The sequence below is a fragment of the Mustela nigripes genome, chromosome 8 (genome assembly GCF_022355385.1).
Source record: "Mustela nigripes isolate SB6536 chromosome 8, MUSNIG.SB6536, whole genome shotgun sequence".
Taxonomy (NCBI): domain Eukaryota; kingdom Metazoa; phylum Chordata; class Mammalia; order Carnivora; family Mustelidae; genus Mustela; species Mustela nigripes.
This window is the reverse complement of record NC_081564.1, coordinates 51,552,177-51,572,462: the sequence shown is the minus strand read 5'-3', so window position 1 is coordinate 51,572,462 and position 20,286 is coordinate 51,552,177. Positions and strand designations below refer to the sequence as shown.

The 20,286-nt window shown below is 42.0% G+C and overlaps 1 protein-coding gene across 1 annotated transcript; it reads right to left on the bottom strand.

Moving 5' to 3' along the window:
- Nucleotides 1-11,830: 11,830 nt before the first annotated feature.
- Nucleotides 11,831-18,549, bottom strand: TTR (transthyretin). The gene is made up of 4 exons (XM_059410046.1): nucleotides 18,441-18,549; nucleotides 17,204-17,334; nucleotides 15,229-15,364; nucleotides 11,831-12,083 (listed from the first exon to the last, which is right to left on the bottom strand). Exons 1-4 carry the CDS (start codon nucleotides 18,507-18,509, stop codon nucleotides 11,976-11,978), a joined length of 444 nt encoding a protein of 147 aa, XP_059266029.1. The 5' UTR covers nucleotides 18,510-18,549; the 3' UTR covers nucleotides 11,831-11,975.
- Between the last annotated feature and the right edge of the window lie 1,737 nt (nucleotides 18,550-20,286).

Genomic DNA, 20,286 nt, shown 5'->3' with positions numbered 1-20,286 from the left:
TGTTTTGTGAGATTAAGAGTCACTTATGGTTTGTCTCCCTCCTGATCCCATCTTGTTTCATTTATTCTTTTCCTACCCCCCAAACCCCCCACGTTGCATCTCCACTTCCTCATATCAGGGAGATCATATGATGTTGTCTTTCTCTGATTGACTTATTTCGCTAAGCATAATACCTTCTAGTTTCATCCGTCTTGTTGCAAATGGCAAGATTTCATTTCTTTTGATGGCTGCATAGTATTCCAGTGTGTGTGTGTGTGTGTGTGTGTGTGTGCGCGCACACAAACACCACATCTTTATCCATTCATCTGTTGGTGGACATCTAGGTTCTTTCCATAGTTTGGTTATTGTGGACATTGCTGCTATTAAACATTAGGGTGCACGTGCCCCTTCGGATCACTATGTGACAATTGGTCTTTAAAAGAACGCTTTGGAAGTGGTGCTATGATTATTCCCATTTTACAAATGAAAAAAACCAAGGTGTAGAAAGCTGATGTAATCTGTTTACGATCAAACAGCTTATAATGGAGAAGCCACAACTACTTCCCAGGCAATTTGATGCCCAAGGCTCCACGTTATCTAACAAGAATTAGATGCTTTTAGAAAATGTTAGGTCATTCACTTAATTCAACGGAAGGAAAAAGCTGTATGCTTCATGAAGATATTCATTGTAGCACTAACTATAAGTCCCCAAAATTGAGACTAAGTATATCACATTGTGAAAGCAGTATAAATTTTTCAAAAAATAAATATTATAATTATAAAGATTATATAGCAATATGAGAAATTGTCCATGATAACATAATTAAAGCATGAAAATAATTTTACATTATGATTGTAACTTTATATAAATATGTTTATATCATTCTATCAATAAGAATATTTTGTTGTGGTACGACTATCTGTTGTTATAATTTTCATTTTTTGGACATTATGAAATTCCTTTCAAGAAAAGTATAATAAAATAATTATCCTTAAGAACATTCTGCTAACTTTTTTCTCAATAAATCATGGGATTGAGTGTTTCAAAAAGAAAGCCCATTTGGAACCATAACTGATTTTTTTTTTGGTATATGCTTTTCTCTTACCAAGACAAATGGGTATTTCTACAGCTGTATCATTTGAGACATTCTTTTTTTTTAATTTTTAAAATTAACATATAATGTATTATTTGTTCCAGGGGTACAGGTATGTGATTCATCAGTCTTACACAATTCACAGCACTCATTATAGCACATACACCCCCCACCGTCCATAATCCCACCACCCCATCCCTCTCACCCTCCTCCCCTCCAGCAACCCTCAGTTTGTTTCCTGAGATGAAACAAGATGAAACCAGAGAGGGAGAAACATTCTTTAAAAAAAAAAAAATATTTGAAAGAGAGAGAGAGAACATGGGGGGAAGGGAGAATGGACAGAGGGAGAGGGAGAAGCAGACTCCCCACTGAGCAGAAATGGGGCTCGATCTCAAGACCCTGAGATCATGACCTGAGCCAAAAGCAGACACTTAACAGACTGAACCACCCAGGCACCTCTTGAGAAATTCTTGGTCATCAGTAGCAAAATAAATAAATCCGTAAATCCAAAATTGTTCTAAAATTCAAAGTTTATTTTAAAAATGTTTTTAAAAAGTATATATAATTTTTAAAAAGCCATTTTTATAATAAAGAAAGATTGATTTTAAAAACCCCTGGAATCAAACCCGCTTAAAAAATAAACTATTAGTTAATTCCAGTGAAAATTCAAGAAATATTAAATATTTCACCTGGGCCAAAATGTCACCAAGCTTTGTTTTCTGCCTTTCAGGAGCTGGAGACACTCCAGTGTCTTTTCCAAAAACACTCTCCTGGGGAAGGTGGTGGAACAGTGTTCATTCAGCCCAGCGTGGGTCATCTAGGTGACCTTAGTGGCAGGGTGAGCAGGTGGGTGCCTGCCCTGCCTGGAGGGAAGCGCCACCCCTTGGGGTTTATGGAAGTGGACTCCGTGGAGCCCCTCCCTCCCTGCTAGCAGCAGCCACTGCCACGGTTGTAGAAGCAACCTTCAGGATTTGCATTGACCGCCAAAGATGAATTGCCATCTGCGTTGGCTTTAAATTAACTGGGGCCGTTCTAACCCACAGTGAATGAGGAGCTGGAAAATGGAATTGATTGGGAGCTTATTTCCATATTGAGAGGCAGTAAGAAGGAATGGGGCTAAGGGAGGGGTGTGTTCTGTGGACTGGGCAGTAGAAGGGAGGAATGACTGTAAAGCTGAGGGTCGGATGAGGTACAGAATCCTAGGAAACACTCTTTCTGTGGACAAAATGTAGCTTAAGGCATAAATTCTCTAAACGTCCCTGTCAGACAGGTGCTATCCAGGTCTTTCAGGAGCTACAGTGATATTGGGGATTTTTGTTTCCTGGCTATCTGGGTGCCCGCGATGCCAACTCCCAAGGTATGAGATTAAAAAGTGGCTTGATGACTTCAAGTTCAGCACAGTCGGAATTGAACTCACCATCTCTGCCTACGAATCTACTCTGCTGCCCCTATTCCTGAGCTCAGTTGCTGGCTCATCCCACTCAGTCTGCTAGCCATGATGGGTGCCCGAGACTTCACGGCCTCCTCTAATTCTCCTCATCCCCACAATGAAGCCAGCATGGCTACCTGCTGATTTTCTATTCTAGAGCCCTTTATAGACATGGAGGCCAAGGCGGGAGGGTGGGCAAGTAGCTCACATGTGGAGGACCTGGCCTCAGTGTTACCATAAGCTAGTTTGGTCCGTTGGACATGACAGTACCACAGAGCATGAACATCACCAAGCTTGCTCTGAGACCATGATAAAGACAGAAACCAAAATCACCGTGAAACCCACCAATCACCAAACCTCCCCTCTACTGAAAGGAATAAATCCCCTGCTTTGTTACCAATTACAGTTCTCTCTTCTCTGGTCTGTAGATAAACCTCTGCGACACTCATAGAATGGCCCCCACTTTCAGACAGCATCCAATCTTGAGGAAGTCCCACGTCCTTAGACTCTTTCTCAACTCGTCCAATTAAAGCCCAAATCCTATAATAGTTTCTTTCCAACACTCAGTGAGACACTCTATAGTTCGCGTGTATATGGTGCATGTTCTCTCTGACTGGCAAGAGTAATAAACCCAAGTGGTTCAGCTACATCATAGTGCTCCTGGTGGACTTGGACAGGAGGCAGAGACTGGACACACAGCTGCAAGCCAAAGACCCCAAAGGTTACCAGCAAGTCACCGGAAGCCAGGGGGAGGCAAGGAAGGATCCTGTCTCTCAGATTTCAGAAAGGACGGGGCCCCGACAATGTCTCGATTTTGGACTTTCTTACCTGCAGAACTGTGAGACAATACATTTCTGTTGTTTTAAGCCACCTGGTTTATGGTACATTTTTTACAGCAGCCCCTGGAATCTAATACAGCAAGGAAAGACCAAGAAACTGTTATGGGTTGGATGCCACTAACCAACCTTATATCATTTTTGTTTTCCCAGTTTTGATAAGTGTCCTAGGTTCCTAAGACGTTAGCATTAGAATTTGGGTAAGGAGCTCTATGTACTATTTTTCCAACTTTTCTTTCTCTGAGGCGAAAACTAATTCAAAATGAGAAGTTAAAACAATAGGGCATATGTAGCAATGTTTTTCTAGGTATGTCTCCTGAGGCAAGGGGAACAAAAGCGAAAACAAGCTATTGGGACTACATCAAAATAAATAGCTTCTGCACAGCAGAGGAAACAATCAACAAAACTGAAAGACAACCCACAGAATGGGAGAAGATATTTACAAATGACATATCCCATAAAGGGTTATTATCTAAAATATATAAAGAACTTATACAACTCAAAAAACAAATAATGTAATTTAAAAATGGGCGGAAGACATGAACAGATATTCTCCAAAGAAGACATCCAGATGGCCATGAGACCCATGAAAAGATGCTCAACATCACTCATCCTCACGAAAATACAAATGAAAATCACAATGAGATATCACCACACACTTGTCACACTGGCTGAAATCAAAATCACAAGAAACAACAAGTGTTTGTAAGGATGTAGAGAAAAAGGAACCCTCACACACTGTAGATGGGAATGCAAATTGGTGCAACCACTGTGGAAAACAATATGGAGGTTCCTCAAAAAATTATAAATAGAACTACCACATGATTTAGTAATTCCTTTACTGGGTATTTACCCAAAGAATACGAAAACACTAATTTGAAAAGATAAATACATGCCTAGGTTTATTGCAACATTATTTACAGTAGTCAAATTATGGAAGCAGCCCAAGTGTCCACTGATAGATGAATAGATAAAGAAGTAGTAGTACGTGCACACACACACACACACACACACACACACACACCACAAATGGAATAGTACTCAGCCATAAAGAAGAATGAAGTCTTGCCTTTTGCAACGACGTAGATGAACCTAGAGACTATAATGCTAAGTGAAATAAGTGAGTGAGAGACAAATGCCATATAATTTAAATCATATACGGATTTTAAGAAACAAAATCAAACAAAAAAAGAGACAAATTAAAAAAAAAAACGCAGATTCTTGGGCACCTGGGTGGCTCATTTGGTTAAGCGTCTGCCTTCAGTTCAGGTCACAATCCTGGGGTCCTGGAATTGAGCCCCAGCATCAGGCTCCCTGCTCAGCAGGGAAGCTGTTTCTCCCACTCCCTCTGCCCCTCTCCCCCACACTTGTGCTCTCTCTCTCTCATAAATAAATAAAATCTTTTAAAAAAAATCCCCAACAGACTCTTAACTATAGAGAACAAGCAGATGGTTACACAGAGGGGAGGTGGGTGGGGGAGGGATGAGATGGGCGACAGGGATTGAAAGTGCATTTACTGTGAGGAGGACTGAGCTCAGCTACGGAAGTGTTGAATCACTGTGCACCTGAAACTCATGTAACCCTTTTGATAACTATACTGGAATTAAAACACACACACACACACACACACACACATATACACACATACACCAGGGAACAGACTTATTTTTTAAATAAGAAACAATAATCTGGGGGCGCCTGGGTGGCTCAGTGGGTTAAAGCCTCTGCCTTCGGCTCAGGTCATGATCTCAGGGTCCTGGGATTGAGCCCCGCATCAGGCTCTCTGCTCAGCGGGGAGCCTGTTTCCTCTTCTCTCTCTCTGCCTGCCTCTCTGCCTACTTGTGATCTGTCAAATAAATAAATAAAATCTTAAAAAAAAAAAAAAAGAAGGAAACAATAATCTGGCATTCTAATTTAATCCTGCCACTTCTCTGCTTAAAACCCTGTATCGGGATGAGAGGAACAAGTCCGCCCTGCTTGTTTGCACCAAAGATGACGTGGTCGGGGAGGCACAGAAGGAATCTCAGAAGCCAGCCTCTGTCCATCAGGCTGCCCTTCCCTGCTTTGGTCTTTGCTCTCCAGCGACACTGACCTCACTAGGCTCATCTCCATGGCTCTCGGCTCCCCACTGTGGGAATTGACATGACTCCATTCATTCATTGTCTCCTCTCTGATCCTTCCCTTCTCGCCCTCTGGCTGCATCAGTCCCCAACCCTGTGCACTGAATATTCTGTTTCTTTTCTCTGTTTATATCAGAAACCATGAGAAAAATATTCCTTTTCTCCTATGGCCCTCAGAGTCTTAACCACAGGGATGAGTCTTACCCCTGAGTCTTACCCCAGGTATGAGTCTCCTGGCTTCAGCAGTGTAATGTCCTGAAACATCAGAAAAATTAAATGGGGTGTGGAAATGTACTAATCAATTCATCTCTATGTGATCAATTCATCTCTATGTAAAAATCTCGATGTGATTTTTACCTGTGAAGTCTGGCTTCAAAGGCTCAGGACGTCCCATTGATTTTAATGGTGGTCTCTGGATCCCTAAAGATATAACACACATCTAAGTAAAGTCAAGTCCGTCTTTAAACAGAGGTAATCTTGAAATAGATTGTAGCATATAAATGTCTCAAATTATGTTCATTTGGATATGCTTTAAGTAGCAAACATAGCCGTATTTTTTTTTCTTCTTATTTTTAGGAAGGGCGGGGCCATTTTATGAGAATGAATACCTTGCCTTTAAATGACACTGCTGTTCATACTTACCCTCCAGCCATTCACACGCACTGAGGCTCACAGTCAGGTCACATTTGAAAGGGTTGTAACTCAGGATTTCCTCACTGGTGTCCCAGAACCAGCATGTAATGCCTTCTGTTAAACTTCTAGGAATTTTATAGCTGATTATCAAACATTGTGTTAAATTATATTAAGATAAAGGTAATAAATACTTCAGTCTCCTTCCTTTCTAATCATTTTATCTGAGCTGTTTATGTTACTTGTGTCCGCTGCTTCTGCATGCTCGAGATACTACTATACCACACCCTCGGGCTTCTCCTCCCAGTTCTGCATTCAGGGACACCGTGCTGGAGGCTTGAAATTGGCCGTGATCAGATTATTTACATGAGAGAAATTAGCAAATACTACAAATCTGGGCTTTTTTTCTCTGAAGGGCCTGTTGTGAAACATTTACCGTCAAACACACATACACGCATGCTTGCTTTATTGATTTTATGTTTTTGTATATGGAGATAAATGATTGATTCAAATAATAGGAAGTCTACATGGGCCAGAAGTCTACATAGGCCAGAAGGGTATTTTCATCTAGCTCTCCCTTAAGGCACTGGGTTCTTTTTAGTCTACTTCATAGCTTTTTCTGGACAAGGCAAATGAAACTCATTCATTCTGTATACATTTTATAATCTAATATTCATTCCTTTTTCTGAATGTCCATGTGTACCAACACTAATCCATACCTCAAACCTTCATTTCTGCAGATAAATTGGGCTGGTTTCCCTGATTCTACTTTCAATCAATCCCATGAGCCAAAAGAGAGAGATCACAAGCATTCGAGGAGGGGGGTAGAGGTGGAGAGGGAAAGCAGACTCTCTGCTGAGGTGAGAGCCAACAGACTCAATCCCAGGACCCTGGGGATCATGTCCTGAGCTGAAGGCAGACACTAACCAATTAAGCCACCCAGGGACCCTGCCTTTTTTTTTTTTTTTAAATAAAGATTTATTTATTGATATGTGAGAGAGAATGAGAGAGTGAGAGTGCATGCCCATACATTGGGGAGGGGCAGAGGGAGAGAGAGAATCTCCAAAAGACTCCCCACTGAGTGTGGAGCCCAGCATGGGGTTCAATCTCATGACCCTGAGAACATGACGTGAGCTGAAATCAAGAATTGGATGTTTAACCGACTGGGCCACCTAGGTGCCCCACAAGCTTTGTTTCCTTAAACTCAACTTCTTTCATGTCATTCCTCTGGTTCAGACCCTACAAGGCCTCTTTATTCTATATACAGGCTTTTCAAAGGATGGATGGTAGTATAGTTCCTATATTACTCAGGGTTCTCCATAGAAATGTAACTATAAGTAAAAAATAAATTTATATCTAAAATAAAAATTCCATTTTATTTATATTTGTATATACATATATATTTAGAGAGAAAAAAGGAACTGGCTCATGTGACTGTGGGAACTGGGAATTCTGAAATTTGCAGAGCAGGCCCCCAGGCTAGAGATCCAGGGAAATGTTGATGTTGCTGTCTTGAGTCCAAAGGCAGTCTGCAGGCAGAATTCCTTCTTTCTCTGGGGGCCTCAGTCTTTTTCATAAGGCCATCAACTGATTGGATGAGGCCCACTCACATTATGAGGACAATTTGGTTTACTTAAAGTCCACTGATTTAAATGTTAATCATGTTTAAGTAGTTAAAGGGTACAAATTTCTTATTATGAGATGAGTCAGTTAGGGGAATGTGATGTAAAGCTTGGTAACTCTAGTTAACGATATTCTATCATACACTTGAAAGTCGTTCATAGTGTAAATCTTAAAAGTTCTCACCACACACATGCACACAAGAGGCAACCATGTGAAGTGATGAATGTGTTAACTAACCTTATTGTGGTAATCTTTTCACAGGATATATGTTTATCAAACCATTTTGTTTTACATTTGAACATATAGAGTGTTATATGTCAATTATATCCTAATAAAGATGGAGGAAAAAATGTTAATCATGTCAAAAAATATATCACGGCAACATCTAGAAGCCTAACCTAGTTGATGCATAAAGTTAATCATCATGGTGCTCCTCCTCTAATTTACCTATCCTAGGGTGAAATCTTTGGCCACATCCTTATTCCTGAGGTTATTGGGAAATCGATACAACGTGATAAAGATCCTTTTTGATTTAGGGAAGTAAGAATGTGTGTTTCTGATTAGTGGAAAAGGCCATGGATGGAATTAATTAAGATACCCTAATCTCTTGGCTATTTTTTATGGGAAAGAGATAGGGCTGATGGGTGGTCACCAATGTTGATATGTTAGAAGCATATATTGTTGTTGTTGTGGATTTTTTGCAGGATTTTCTTATTAGCATTCATTGTTATTTCAAGTGTTTGGGTGAGCAGTTCATTACTTTCTGAGTTAATGAGGAACCCATGGACTACTGTGGCAAATCTCTCTCTCTGCGTTTCAGGGCTTTCCAAAGCTCTTTGCATGGCTTTGGGCAAATTACTCAACCTTCTGTAGCTCAGTCTTCCTGTCCCAAAAAGACTTCTAAAACCTAGCATTCAGTGATTCTATAACCTGAACTTACCCATCCAGTTATCCCCGATGATTTTTCATCTCTCTGCTTGTGACGACCCAGTTCCCACCCTCCTCTTTGCAATTATCACACCAACTTCCATCAAGATATCTCAGTTGTTGTGGGTTTTCTATGACTTAGATAACTATTCCTCTGTCTGTGACATTTACTTTTCAACTACAACTTGCAATATCTTTAAAATAGACAATGCTTTTATAAATCAATATTGAAGAAACAGACCCCCTGCCTAATACGGTAAATGATGCCGACATGCAGTTCACAAAAGGTTCAAATGCCAATAAACACAAGACAATATGTTCAGCATCACTAAGGAAAAAAGAAATCTAAAGAAATATTAGGGATAAATCTTGACTTTCAGAATGACATAATTCAGTGAATATAAACCTAGGATAAAATTTGGAAGACTACCATAGGAGGTTTTATTAGTTTCCCAGAGTTGTAAAGCGGGTGGCTTAAAATAACATAAATTTGTTGTCTCACAGTTCTGGAAAGTAGAAGTCTAAAGTCAAGGTGTCAGCGGGACCATACTCTTTCCAAAACTTGCAGGGGAGAAGACTTCTGTTGATGGCTATCACTCCTTGGTGTCCTTGGCTTATAGCTCATTGTCACTCCATTCTCTCCCTCTGTTACCACATGGCCTCCTCCCTGTGTGCCTGTGTCTGAATTTTCCTCTTATAAGGACACCAGTTGTGTTGGCTTAAGGCCCACCCTAATAACATCATCTCTACTAATTACGTCTGCAGACCCAATTCCCACAAAGGTCACATTCACAGGTACTGGGTGTTAGGACTTCAACTTATCTTTTTAGGGGGAACAACTCAAACTGTAACTGTGGCTATGAAAGGCATAAGCTAAGATATTAACACATAATAAAAACAAAGAAAGAAGGTATCATTTCAGTGGAGGCAGGAGGGACAGAGGACTCTCAGGGACCAGACAACACATTTTACTTTATGCCAAGATACTACATAGCTTCCAGAAGATGACATTCAGAAAGGAAGAAGGCTGAACGTTAAACAGCAAGTCAAACTGAGTTGATTTCAAGGGACATGACTCAATTTGTTGATGCCAAGAAGAAACGAGGCAGGAACATTAAAAGTTTAAATTAAATTCAGATATCTGTCTGTATATTTATATAATTATAATTATAATTATATAATTTATTATTATATAATAAATTATATAATATATTATTATATTATTTTATAATTATAATTATATAATAATAAATAATAAATATAAGATAATTATATTTATATATTTATATATATTTAATATGTGTATATATATATATATATGTCAGGTTCATATTTTCAATTTTTCAATATGCTTGGGCTATAAAAATCCATAGCTATTTAACAGTGGCCAAATCGAAATGTAGTATTTTATTAATAAGCAGGCCAGTGACCAATATAATCATTGTAAGTGTTAGATTGAATCTTACAAAATTACCAATATTTGATCGTTTAATCTATAAAAATGGCAATTTGATGTGTATTAGCCCAATACACATGAAAAAAGGACTTGCTAACCTTGTCAGCAGAATTAGAGGCATTGATTTTACCACATGGATTTGGGGAAAAGCATAATGAATACATGTTAAAAAGTCCAAGCCTAAAACACTCCACTTTCTTCAAATTTCTTCCTCTTTCCACACAGCCAGCTAGAGCATTTAGATTTGAATTTGGTGGAAAATAGAATGGCTGCTTAGGTATGTTTAGACCTAAACCTTGGGTCAGATCCAAGTTGTCCTGGGGAACCCTATTTGGAGATTGTGCCCCAGAAGTAACCATCTCTGCTCCAGGCACACGGGGTGGGGGGGGCACCGGGTCACAAGTTTCCCAGCTTGGATCCGTATTGTCTGGAAGACGAATTCACGGCTCTAGCAGGAGGCATCTAAAGCCTGCTTTCACTCCAGCCCCCTTTCCCTCTGGCCCTAACCTCACTGTGACAGAGACGGTTCTTGCCCAACACAAATTAGTCCTTTTTTCCAGAATGCCGTCCTTCTGGGAAATGACTCCCAGCCAGGAACCATATTGCTTGGTGTGTCTAAGTGAGACCATGCGACAAATTCTGGCCAGAATTTGCCTGGCACACAAATTCTTGTGTGTCACTGCAACACAGTGGGGAGAAGACCATACTTTCTCTCTTCCTCTAGTCTGCGGACTGGGTGCCCTTGGAGCCACAAAATAAACAAACCTGGACCCAGAGTCATCGTTTGGAGGAAAGCCAACCTGGGGATCACTAGACGAAGAGCTCCTTCATCGGACTTGGTGTGAGTGAGAAATAACCTGTGGTTTTGTGAAGCCGCGGAGTTTGGGACTGTTCTTGTGGCAGCGCAACCAGCCCCCTTTATGACCTCCTACCCGTCAACACGCTCAGTCTCCATCTGTTCCCCCAACTCACCGCGTTGTTTCCCTTTGTCTGGGCCTTGCCATCTCTGCTCTCTTGACCTGGAATAACTCCTCTCTTTCCTAGCTGGTAAACCGCCAAGATTCAGAAGGGAAATTTATTCGGCGTCCTTGCCTGACTCCTCCCGGCTGTTTGCGACGCCCTCTTTCCTCCCATCTCTGCGCCTTGTAGCCTAGCCTCGGTGAGATCACGTTGACATCGTCATCTTCTGCAAAATCTGTGAGCTCTTGAAATGCGGGCACTAGATCTCGCTCTGTATGTTCAGGGCACCTAAAATAGCACTTGGCATGGAGGGTTTCTCAGTACATGAATTTTGGATGAGTCTAAGTGAACTGGGGGTGTGAGGGTTCTCAGATAACATCTTCTAGTCAGCTGACTATGGGCTGCCGTTGGTCAGAACCAGATAAGAGAGCTTGAATCACTGCAGAACTGTCCCTGTACAGCTGGGCACTGCTCTCAAAATCAGAAAAGCCCTCAAAGGGAATGCACAGAATAAAGAAGTGGGTCCTCAGAATTTGTCTTTTGCTATTCATCGAAGGTTAGAGGACATGAAAGCTCTCTTTTTTAGAATGTGTGTGTTTAATGACTACAGACCATGTCGAGTACCTGTTTAGCTTGAAAGACATTGGGAATTGGAACTTCCATCCAGAATTCAGCCAGAGATTTTTTTTTTAGTGCCTTTGCTTCTCTCTAAAATTCAATTTTTTTTTTTTGAGAGGACAATGGGAGAAAAAAGTGAGTTCAAATGAAATGAGAAGTGCTTTAATTGGAATGTTTTATTGTCTCTGTCCAAGTTTCTAGCATAGCTTATAAAGTGAAAACACTGCTTTAACAAAAATGGAATACTACTGGTCACACAAAACCCTGTCCTTTCTCCTTCAAATCCGCCCAAGGAGGGGTCCCTCATTCTTCTGGGTTGCTGACAAGGGCTGTGGTGGAGTAGGAGTAGGGGCTGAGCAGGGCTGCAATGGTGTAGTGGCGGAGGCCAGAGTCGTTTGCTGTGAACACCACCTAAGAGAGAGCACAGACAGGGGCCGTTTCTATCAGAGCCTAGAATGTGAGTCACCAAGACGGAGACTACTGGAAGTCCAGTGCCAAGCTCATTCATTTTATTTGATGATTTCTTTTTCTGGAACAGATTGAACAAAAGGCAAAGATCCAAATATGCAGGTAAGACTCCATGGGAGACTGGCGCAGCTTTTGGAACAAGATTTCTTTCCCAGGCCTGTGTCATTGGGTCTATGTCTCTCTCTCTTTCTCTCTCTCATTTTTGTTTGCTTGTTTTTGCAAATTCACAGTAAAAATCAGGGTGGCCCTAGCCTGACTGAGGGAACTCACAGAAAGCCTAAATGCTCTTGTCCATTTTCTTGGTTTTAAAAAAAAGAGAAGAGGTAGTAATTGTCATTTGGTGAGCAGACAAGCGAAGAGAGGTGACTGCCATTCTCACCACCCACCAGGGACCCAGAACAGTAGAGCTGGCAGGGAATATTCTTCCCATTTTAGAGATAAGTAAATAGAGAGATAAGAGATAAGTAAACAAGAGATAACAAGAGATAAGTAAACCAGACCTCTGAGTTAGTGTTTGGCCCAAATTTATACAGGACAGAGCCAGGTTAGAAGTTAAGGCTTCTGTCTCCAAACCCAGAGATGTTTCTCCCTCTATTCCTTTGCATTTTTTAACACAAAGAACAAGTATGTGTTTATGTGTATAACTGCAATATAGAGTAAAAGTGATATATGGTTCTAGTTACAAAAGCAGAGTGTGGAGGCTCACGTGAGAATTTTGAAATAGACACATGGGGGTTGGAGCTCATTTGAGCTTCATAAGCTGTCCAATTGGACAAATTGTTGACCAAAGTGGTGTTCTGGTCTGTCATGTACTTTGGTCAGGGTTAGTAGGGCTTCTGAGACTCAGGGACTGGCATAGTCTAGATGCCAGAGTGAGACAAATAGAGAGGAATTTGGTTGGGAGAGAGATGGGGTATAGTGAGGAGGTCTTTATTATTTGTTTTGTATATAGGTCTTGGGTTGAGTTTTGGACCCATCATGGATAAACATGGCTTTTTTCCTAATATGGAAAAAGGAAGCCTTGGTTGTTTGGAGACAGGAGGAAAAAAATCTGATTGAACCATACTGAAAATAAAAATAGCATGAGGGCAAGAGGCAGTGAGAATCACCTAAGAATCTCTGAAGGAGAAAAAACATTCCTTAAAGGCCAAGTGTCTAGAATCATCTAGAGAAAGCTTCTTTCCTCTAACACTGACATTGTTCTCCAGCTCAACTTGATTCTTCCTCAAAACTGTAAATGGCATAAGCTGTGCTCAAAATCCCATGAAGTGAAGAGGACTATTAGTTCCACAGGAAATTTTCTACTTTCTTGGCAAGAGTAACAAGGTGACCTGGGTCCCTGGCAAGGGAGGAGGGGCTGATGCAGAAAAACAGCATTTGTTTGGGAGGTCTTGATCAGGAGAAGCTGGTAGGGGAGGAACTCATGGCTGGACCCATCAGCACCAGCCACTGAGGAGAGGCCCCAGGACTCATACTTTTCTGCCTGCCCTTTCTCACCCTCCAGATCCATGGGGCTGATATCCTAATATGTCTGACATCAGTCCCTCTCCTTCTACCCTCAGAGCAGGAGTTAGTTTTCACTTATGAATTTCTAACATTTAGCAGAAAGTGTAGACACATAGAAGGCTTTCATTTTCCAAAGGTAAGTTGATTTAATACTGAGAGTAAGTAACAGACAAGGAAGCTAACACCTAATGACTAGGAGCAACCCATGGTGGGCACTATGGCCATGACTCCTCTCATTAAGAGGAGCCCACTACAGACAAGGGTTCCAAGAAGCCTGATCCTGTGTTCCAGGGTAGAGGCTGAGACTCTGCGAGCAAACGTTTTGTGGTAGGCTCCTCTAAGCCCTGCATGATGTAAACTAGGCTCCTTGTCTTGCTGCCAAGACTGAGGAGGAGCAGTCAAAGGCAAGCCTCTTAGTAGATGGGGAGCCCCAGCTCCCTGGATGACTTGTGAGCCCCAGAAGTCAAACAGGCTCCTATGATTTTTCTGGTAACACCATCTACCAAAAGAACCGTTTGGTGTCAATTGAAAATCTCATCCATGACCAAGCCAGACATGATGGTTCTCTTTCATGCTGAGCTATTTTTCTTGCAGTTATTTGATCTTTGACCCCAACCAGCATGTCTGGATTCTCTTTCCGTGACAGCCATCTGGTTTAAATGACTTAAGGAGTTACAGGCAAGGAGGAGGTGCCAAGACTGGGCCCATGAATAACTCAGAAGTTCCCACTACCTCATAAACAAAACATAGAGTGTGAACCAAGGGTTACAAATGTGGCTTTATTGTTGTTTTTAGCCTGCTTTCTTATAGTAAGAAAGCTGAGGCACACCTGAGGCTAAGCCCAGCCTGGGCCCTGGTGGTCATTATTTCTACTTCCTCCTTTACTAGCCTGGGATTTTGGACAAGTTATTTCACTGTCCGTTGACTCAAATTCTTCCTCTGTAAAATGAGGCTAATAATAACAACCATGATGGGTTGTGGAGGAGGACTGAGTAGGTTAAATATAGAAAAGACAGCAGTCTGGCACGTGAGGTATGCTCAACCCCTGTTATTTATTGTGCTGCCATCACTATCTTGAATTTGTCATCTGTATGGGCATTACCTCAAATCGCTTCTCCAGACCTCTGGGAGCCAGAGGTGTTTTGGAATGAAGTGGGTTTTTGCTTTTTTTTTTTTTTTTTTCTTTCAGATTTTAGAGAAGTAAAGTGGCACATCTATGTTTCATTACATAACACCCTGGGTAGGGTCTGGAGAGCTTCTAGTATTCCAACACATTAGCAGTTCTTCGGCAAGCGAATATTCCTAGTCAGTGGAATTAAGAAAGATACTAAGGAGCGTCGTGTAAATTCAGGTCATGTTACTAAGTAAGTTTCCACCAAACTTAGAAATAAACTTTTCTCTTCAGAGTTTTATACATTTCTGGCTGTAGAAACCGAAAAGGGGATCTAAGCTAGTTCCATGCTCTCCTTACAACATTTCCATGGCCTGTGACATGCAGACTGGGCATTGCCTGGGATTAACGACAACAACAAGAACACAAATAAAATACTAAAAAGCAACCCGAGTGCCTCTACGCTCTCACCTCTGCATATTCATGGAATGGGGAAATGCCGAGTGACTTCCAGTACGACTTGGTGTCTAATTCCACCTTGTACACCCCTTCTACAAATTTCTCAGCAGTTGTGAGCCCGTGAAGCTCTCCAAGTTCCTTGGTTTTCCTAGAAGGCAAAAATTATAGGTTAAGTTAGGCATTAGGGGAACGAATGCCAGGGCAAGGTGACACCACACGCGCACACGGGCGTACACAAACCCACACACAAATCACATATGTGCAGTGTGTGTATGTGGGGGGAAATACATATATATAAATATACATATTCAGCAAAGGCAGAGAGAAGGAAAGGCAAAATCCTAGTTACTGAAATTTACTGAGAAGAAATTTGTCAGAAAGATTTCAAAACTTTATTCTAGATTTTTCTAAGGAGAAGAGAAGATATAGGTATAATGTTTCACCTCAAAAACAGGCATTGCAATTCAGGGTTGGTGTTTGGGTGAAAGTTCATAACTACCCCTGGAAGTGACCATGAGCCTCTAGGACTTTGCAGGCCCCATGACACCAAGGTCTTACTCCTTTCCCTCCCAGCGTGAGGTTGGCTTTCAGAGTTGGTATCACTTCAACACACGGGGGAACCCCGAAGCATGATAAGGCACCTGTATCTGAAATTATTTGCGTGTTTAATCTCTTAAATACAAGGCAACTCCTTTTAAAAAAATAACTAAGCCACTTCTATTACTACATACTTACTAGCTCCATTACTGATGTTAGAAATTGCCCTCCATTAGACCTCAAAAACTGACAGATAAAAATGGAAGTTGTCTTTACTAACTCTGATCACTGCTTTTCCACCTTTCTTCTTTTCTGGGAAGAAAAGATTTTCTTTCTTTCTTTCTCTCTTGCTTTCTTTCTTTCTTTCTTTTTCAGTCTTGTCAGAAGGAAAAAACATCCACATGAATATCCGAATGTTTGGTGTTTATTCGATCTCTTGCTTAGAATATTCTCTTAAGTACTTTCCACATTGTGCTTGGCATTTTAGATAAACATAAATGAATTCACAAATAAACACTCAGTTGAAACCACACCAACAGAAAAGGTCTTCCCAGGGATGGGTGAGGAATCATAATGCGGTTCTTGGGATTCAATTAAAACCCACAGAAGTTTTCCTTTCTAGAGACATAAGCACTTAGCAGTATCATCTGGTGCTGAGGGTTTCTTGGCTACTCATTCACACAGTGAGTTGGTTTAGGTTTACTAATGTGCATTTTCTTTGAAATTCTTGCTAAAGGAGGTGGGAAACCACCATGAAAATTGGGCAGTGGCCACAGAAGGTAAGAAGTCACTGTTGCACCTGGTGTTGGGTGATTGGTCTGGGGCTGGAATTTGCTTATGTGCCTTTCTTGTCTGTGTCCATTCCTTACTGAGTGCACGGCCTCCAGCGTGGCACAGACTCGGTGCTCCACGTGTTCTGGTTAGACACAAGCGCTGAAGTCTGGAGGGTCCAGTTAAACTACAGACACGCACCTTGTCAGGGCTGTCCCTCAGTTCCTTTCCTTTCATTAATAAAGTAGCTCAAATTGCACTTTTTGCCTATAATTCCAAGCCAAGGACACGCAGCTTGAGTGTTTGGCAAAGGCACTGGGAAATCTGTGACACCCTTGAAATGGTGTATACATGTGTGTGGTGTGTGTGTGTGTGTGATTTTTCTGGGTTTGGAGATCATAGAAGATTACCTTCTTAAAGTGGTCTGTGACTCAAGAAGGCCGTGGACCACTACTAGAGAAAGAGGGGGTGCTGGCTCCTCCTTTTCCTTTTGGTCTGTCCCTTCAGGGCATTCCAGGGGAAGCAAAACAAGAGCAGGGCATCCTCCCCATGACCTACTTGATCCCTGCCTGCATTCTTTGGCGAATGGCAAATGGTGTGAGGCACTCTCTCTAAGAAAAAGCGGGAGAATGAGCAGCTAGAACGAGATTCCCAGGTCCGGGCTGGTTGGGCAGCTTACCCAGAGGCGAAGAGCTCCCAGCTCTCATCAGCAGCCTTTTTGAACACTTTCACGTCCACGTTGACAGCAGGGCTGCCTCGGACGGCGTCTAGGACTTTGACCATCAGAGGGCACTTGGATTCACCAGAGCCCTGGGGATAGAGAAGGCCAGGGAGAGGTCAGCAAAACCGATCAGAATGAAAAGGTCTATTCTTTTTCTTGTTTTTTATTTTATTTATTTATTTAAGAGAGAGAGAGAGAGCGAGAGAGAGCGAGCACAAGCAGGGGGAAGGGCAGAGGGAGCAGGAGGCTCCCCGCTGAGTAGGGACCCTGATGTGAGGCTTGATCTCAGGACCTTGGGATCATGACCGGAGTCAAAGGCAGACCCTTAACCAACTGAGCCACTCAGGCACCCCTGGAAGGATCTATCCTTTATAGGGTTCGAAATCTAAAACAAGGCAAGATGTACATGCCAGTTCCATTTCCAGCAATATAAGTGTTGCTAGGTAATGAGCTCCCCTTCTCCATGTCACACAGACGTGATTGTTCCCAAAGCAAAGCTGGTTTATGCTTCTGTCCCCTATGATCGGCTGGGGACGTGCCTAATGAATTTTAAGGGAGAAAAGAGGCCCCCTGAGAATAATTGCTTTGTGAAGCCTCGCTATTTGAGTGGAATTACTGAAAAGACGCCATAGGCCCAAAGAGTGAGTTTCTCCCTGAGAACCCTTCAGTCCTCTGTTGTTGTTGTCATTCCCTCTTATTAGTTGTACAATCCTGTCGGACTATTTCATGACCCATTTAATAGTATTAGTTAATTCTTCCAGAGGACTTAAGAATTCGGTATTTGACTAGAAGGTTTTCTGCCAAGCCTTTCAAAAATTAATCAATAAAGACATTTTGATTAGCTGAAGGGAAATAAACTTTATAAAAAGATGCATTTCTGAAAATGTGATATTGGTAGCTTCGCGAAGATCACGTCTTTATTTCTACCATCTGAGGAAACAGAGCGGAGGAGCCAGGCCCCGTAACCCCAGGGCACCACAGCAACAGCGGGACACAAGGGTTCCAGCCCCCGTTCAGTGAGCTCTGCAGAACTTGGCTCATTTTGAAGTTCGACTCAATGATATTTAAAAGTCGATGCGGGCTACCCTTGTCCTAGTAACAAAAGGCGGCTGGCAGAGCTGAAAGAATTCATTTCTACTTCATCTAGCGGACCTCAGGGTCTGTATAAAAGGACTTCACAGAATCCAGCACTCACCGCAAGGCCAGCCTCTGACACAAGTACCAGTCCGGCGAGGCAAAGAAGGAGCAGACGACCAGAAGCCATCCTGTCAACAGTGCGCCGGCCTGTGAGGTGGCCGCCCCCAGCCTGGCCTTTTATGCGTCCTTCTCCCAAGCCATGCCGCTGATCCCTGCCAACTGACTCCAAACCTGCTGATTCCGATTATTGACTTAATCAACAAAGGGAGAATAAGTAACTCACACAAATATGAACCTTGCCTAGAGAGATTAGAGCGTAGGAACATTAGCTCTATGAAATATTCTTATGCCTGATGGGTCAATGGCCAGCTAGATCACCAAAACAAAACACACAAAACCAAACAGTCGTGTTCTTCTCTCCACTTGGCTGGAGGTAGCTGCATTCTTGGGAATTTTCTTTTTTTTTTCTCCCTTACAGATTTTTATGCATTTTTCTTTTTTTGTTTTCTAGATGTCTTGTCTCTTGTTTTAGATGTGAGATGCAAGTTGTAATAATTTATTTCACATGGAATGATGTTTGGCCTCACAGGGTTAAATACAGTGCATTAGAAAAACATCAGTGCACTTGGTAGACATGTCCAATAATCAAAAAGAAAAACTCTTGATGGTGCTTATATTTTAAAAAGCCTATGTTTCAGCCAAACTAAGTCATCTGGAAGCTTTGCTTACTCGGAATTTCTCCACCAGTTTTTGTGTTCTTCCCAGACAAGGTTCATCTCAACCCAAGAAATGGTATGTTTCAAACTGATATTAAAGAACCTGAGCCTGGGTGGCTCAGTGGTTAAGCCGCTGCCTTCGGCTCAGGTCATGATCTCAGGGTCCTGGGATCGAGTCCTGCATCGGGCTCTCTGCTCAGCAGGGAGCCTGCTTCTGCCTCTCTCTCTCTCTGCCTGCCTCTCTGCCTACTTGTGATCTCTCTCTGTCAAATAAATAAATAAAATCTTTTAAAAAAAAATAAAGAACCTGAAATACAAAAAAACAGATCTTTTAAAAATTATTATTATTTATTTTAGAGAGAGCGATAGCATGAGTGGAAGGGGCAAAGGAGAGGGGGAGAGAATCTCAAGTAGGCTCCACACTGAGCAGGGAGCCCGACACCAGACTCAGTCCCATGACACTGAGATCATAACCTGAGCTGAAACCAAGAGTCAGTTGCTTTACCTACTGTGTCACCCAGGTGTCCGGAAAACCAGATATTCTTACTGTTTTTCCTGCATGAATGTGCAGAAACATGGCTACCCAGCTGGTTTTTAAATCTCAAGAATCATAATCTGGGACACCTGACTGACTTGGTAGAACATGCGTCTCTTGATCTTGGGGTTGTGAGTTTGGGGCCCATGTTGGGCTTAGAGTTTATTTTAAAAAAAGAATCACAATCCAAATTTCTTGAAGGAAGTAGAAAGGACTGTAAGACCTGGAAGTTATGGTTGACAGCATATTGTCTTCCTCCTCCCAACTTACACGCCCAGAAATTATCACTATTTGATGATTCATTGATCAAGTTTCCACTCGGGTACATGAATGTACACATTTGTGTATGTGGCTTTGTTCATGGATTCTTTAAGACAGGTTTGTCCTTACAGGGACATGCAGAATATAGACAACAATTTTGGACAAATACATGTCAAGGATAGGTTGCGTCTAGAGCAGCGAGGGTTGGGAGAGCATTCTCACAGCTGACAGAATCAGGCTGAAAAGAAGTTGGCAAGTGATCATGAAGGAGAACAGCTTTCAGGGAAGAGTGGAAGGACAGGGAAGCATTTCAGGAATATGGAAATGAGCAGGACACTTGGGGGGGGTGGGGTCATCACAGGGGAGTAACCAGAGCAAATCTATTTCTAAGC

Excerpts from the sequence above, each read along its gene's own strand:
- TTR (XM_059410046.1), bottom strand. The coding sequence starts at position 18,509 with ATGGCTTCTGGTCGTCTGCTCCTTCTTTGCCTCGCCGGACTGGTACTT. Across the intron at positions 17,335-18,440 it reads TGTCAGAGGCTGGCCTTGCG|GGCTCTGGTGAATCCAAGTG; the intron begins GTGAGTGCTGGA and ends CTCTATCCCCAG. Across the intron at positions 12,084-15,228 it reads CATTCCATGAATATGCAGAG|GTGGTGTTCACAGCAAACGA; the intron begins GTGAGAGCGTAG and ends GCTCTCTCTTAG.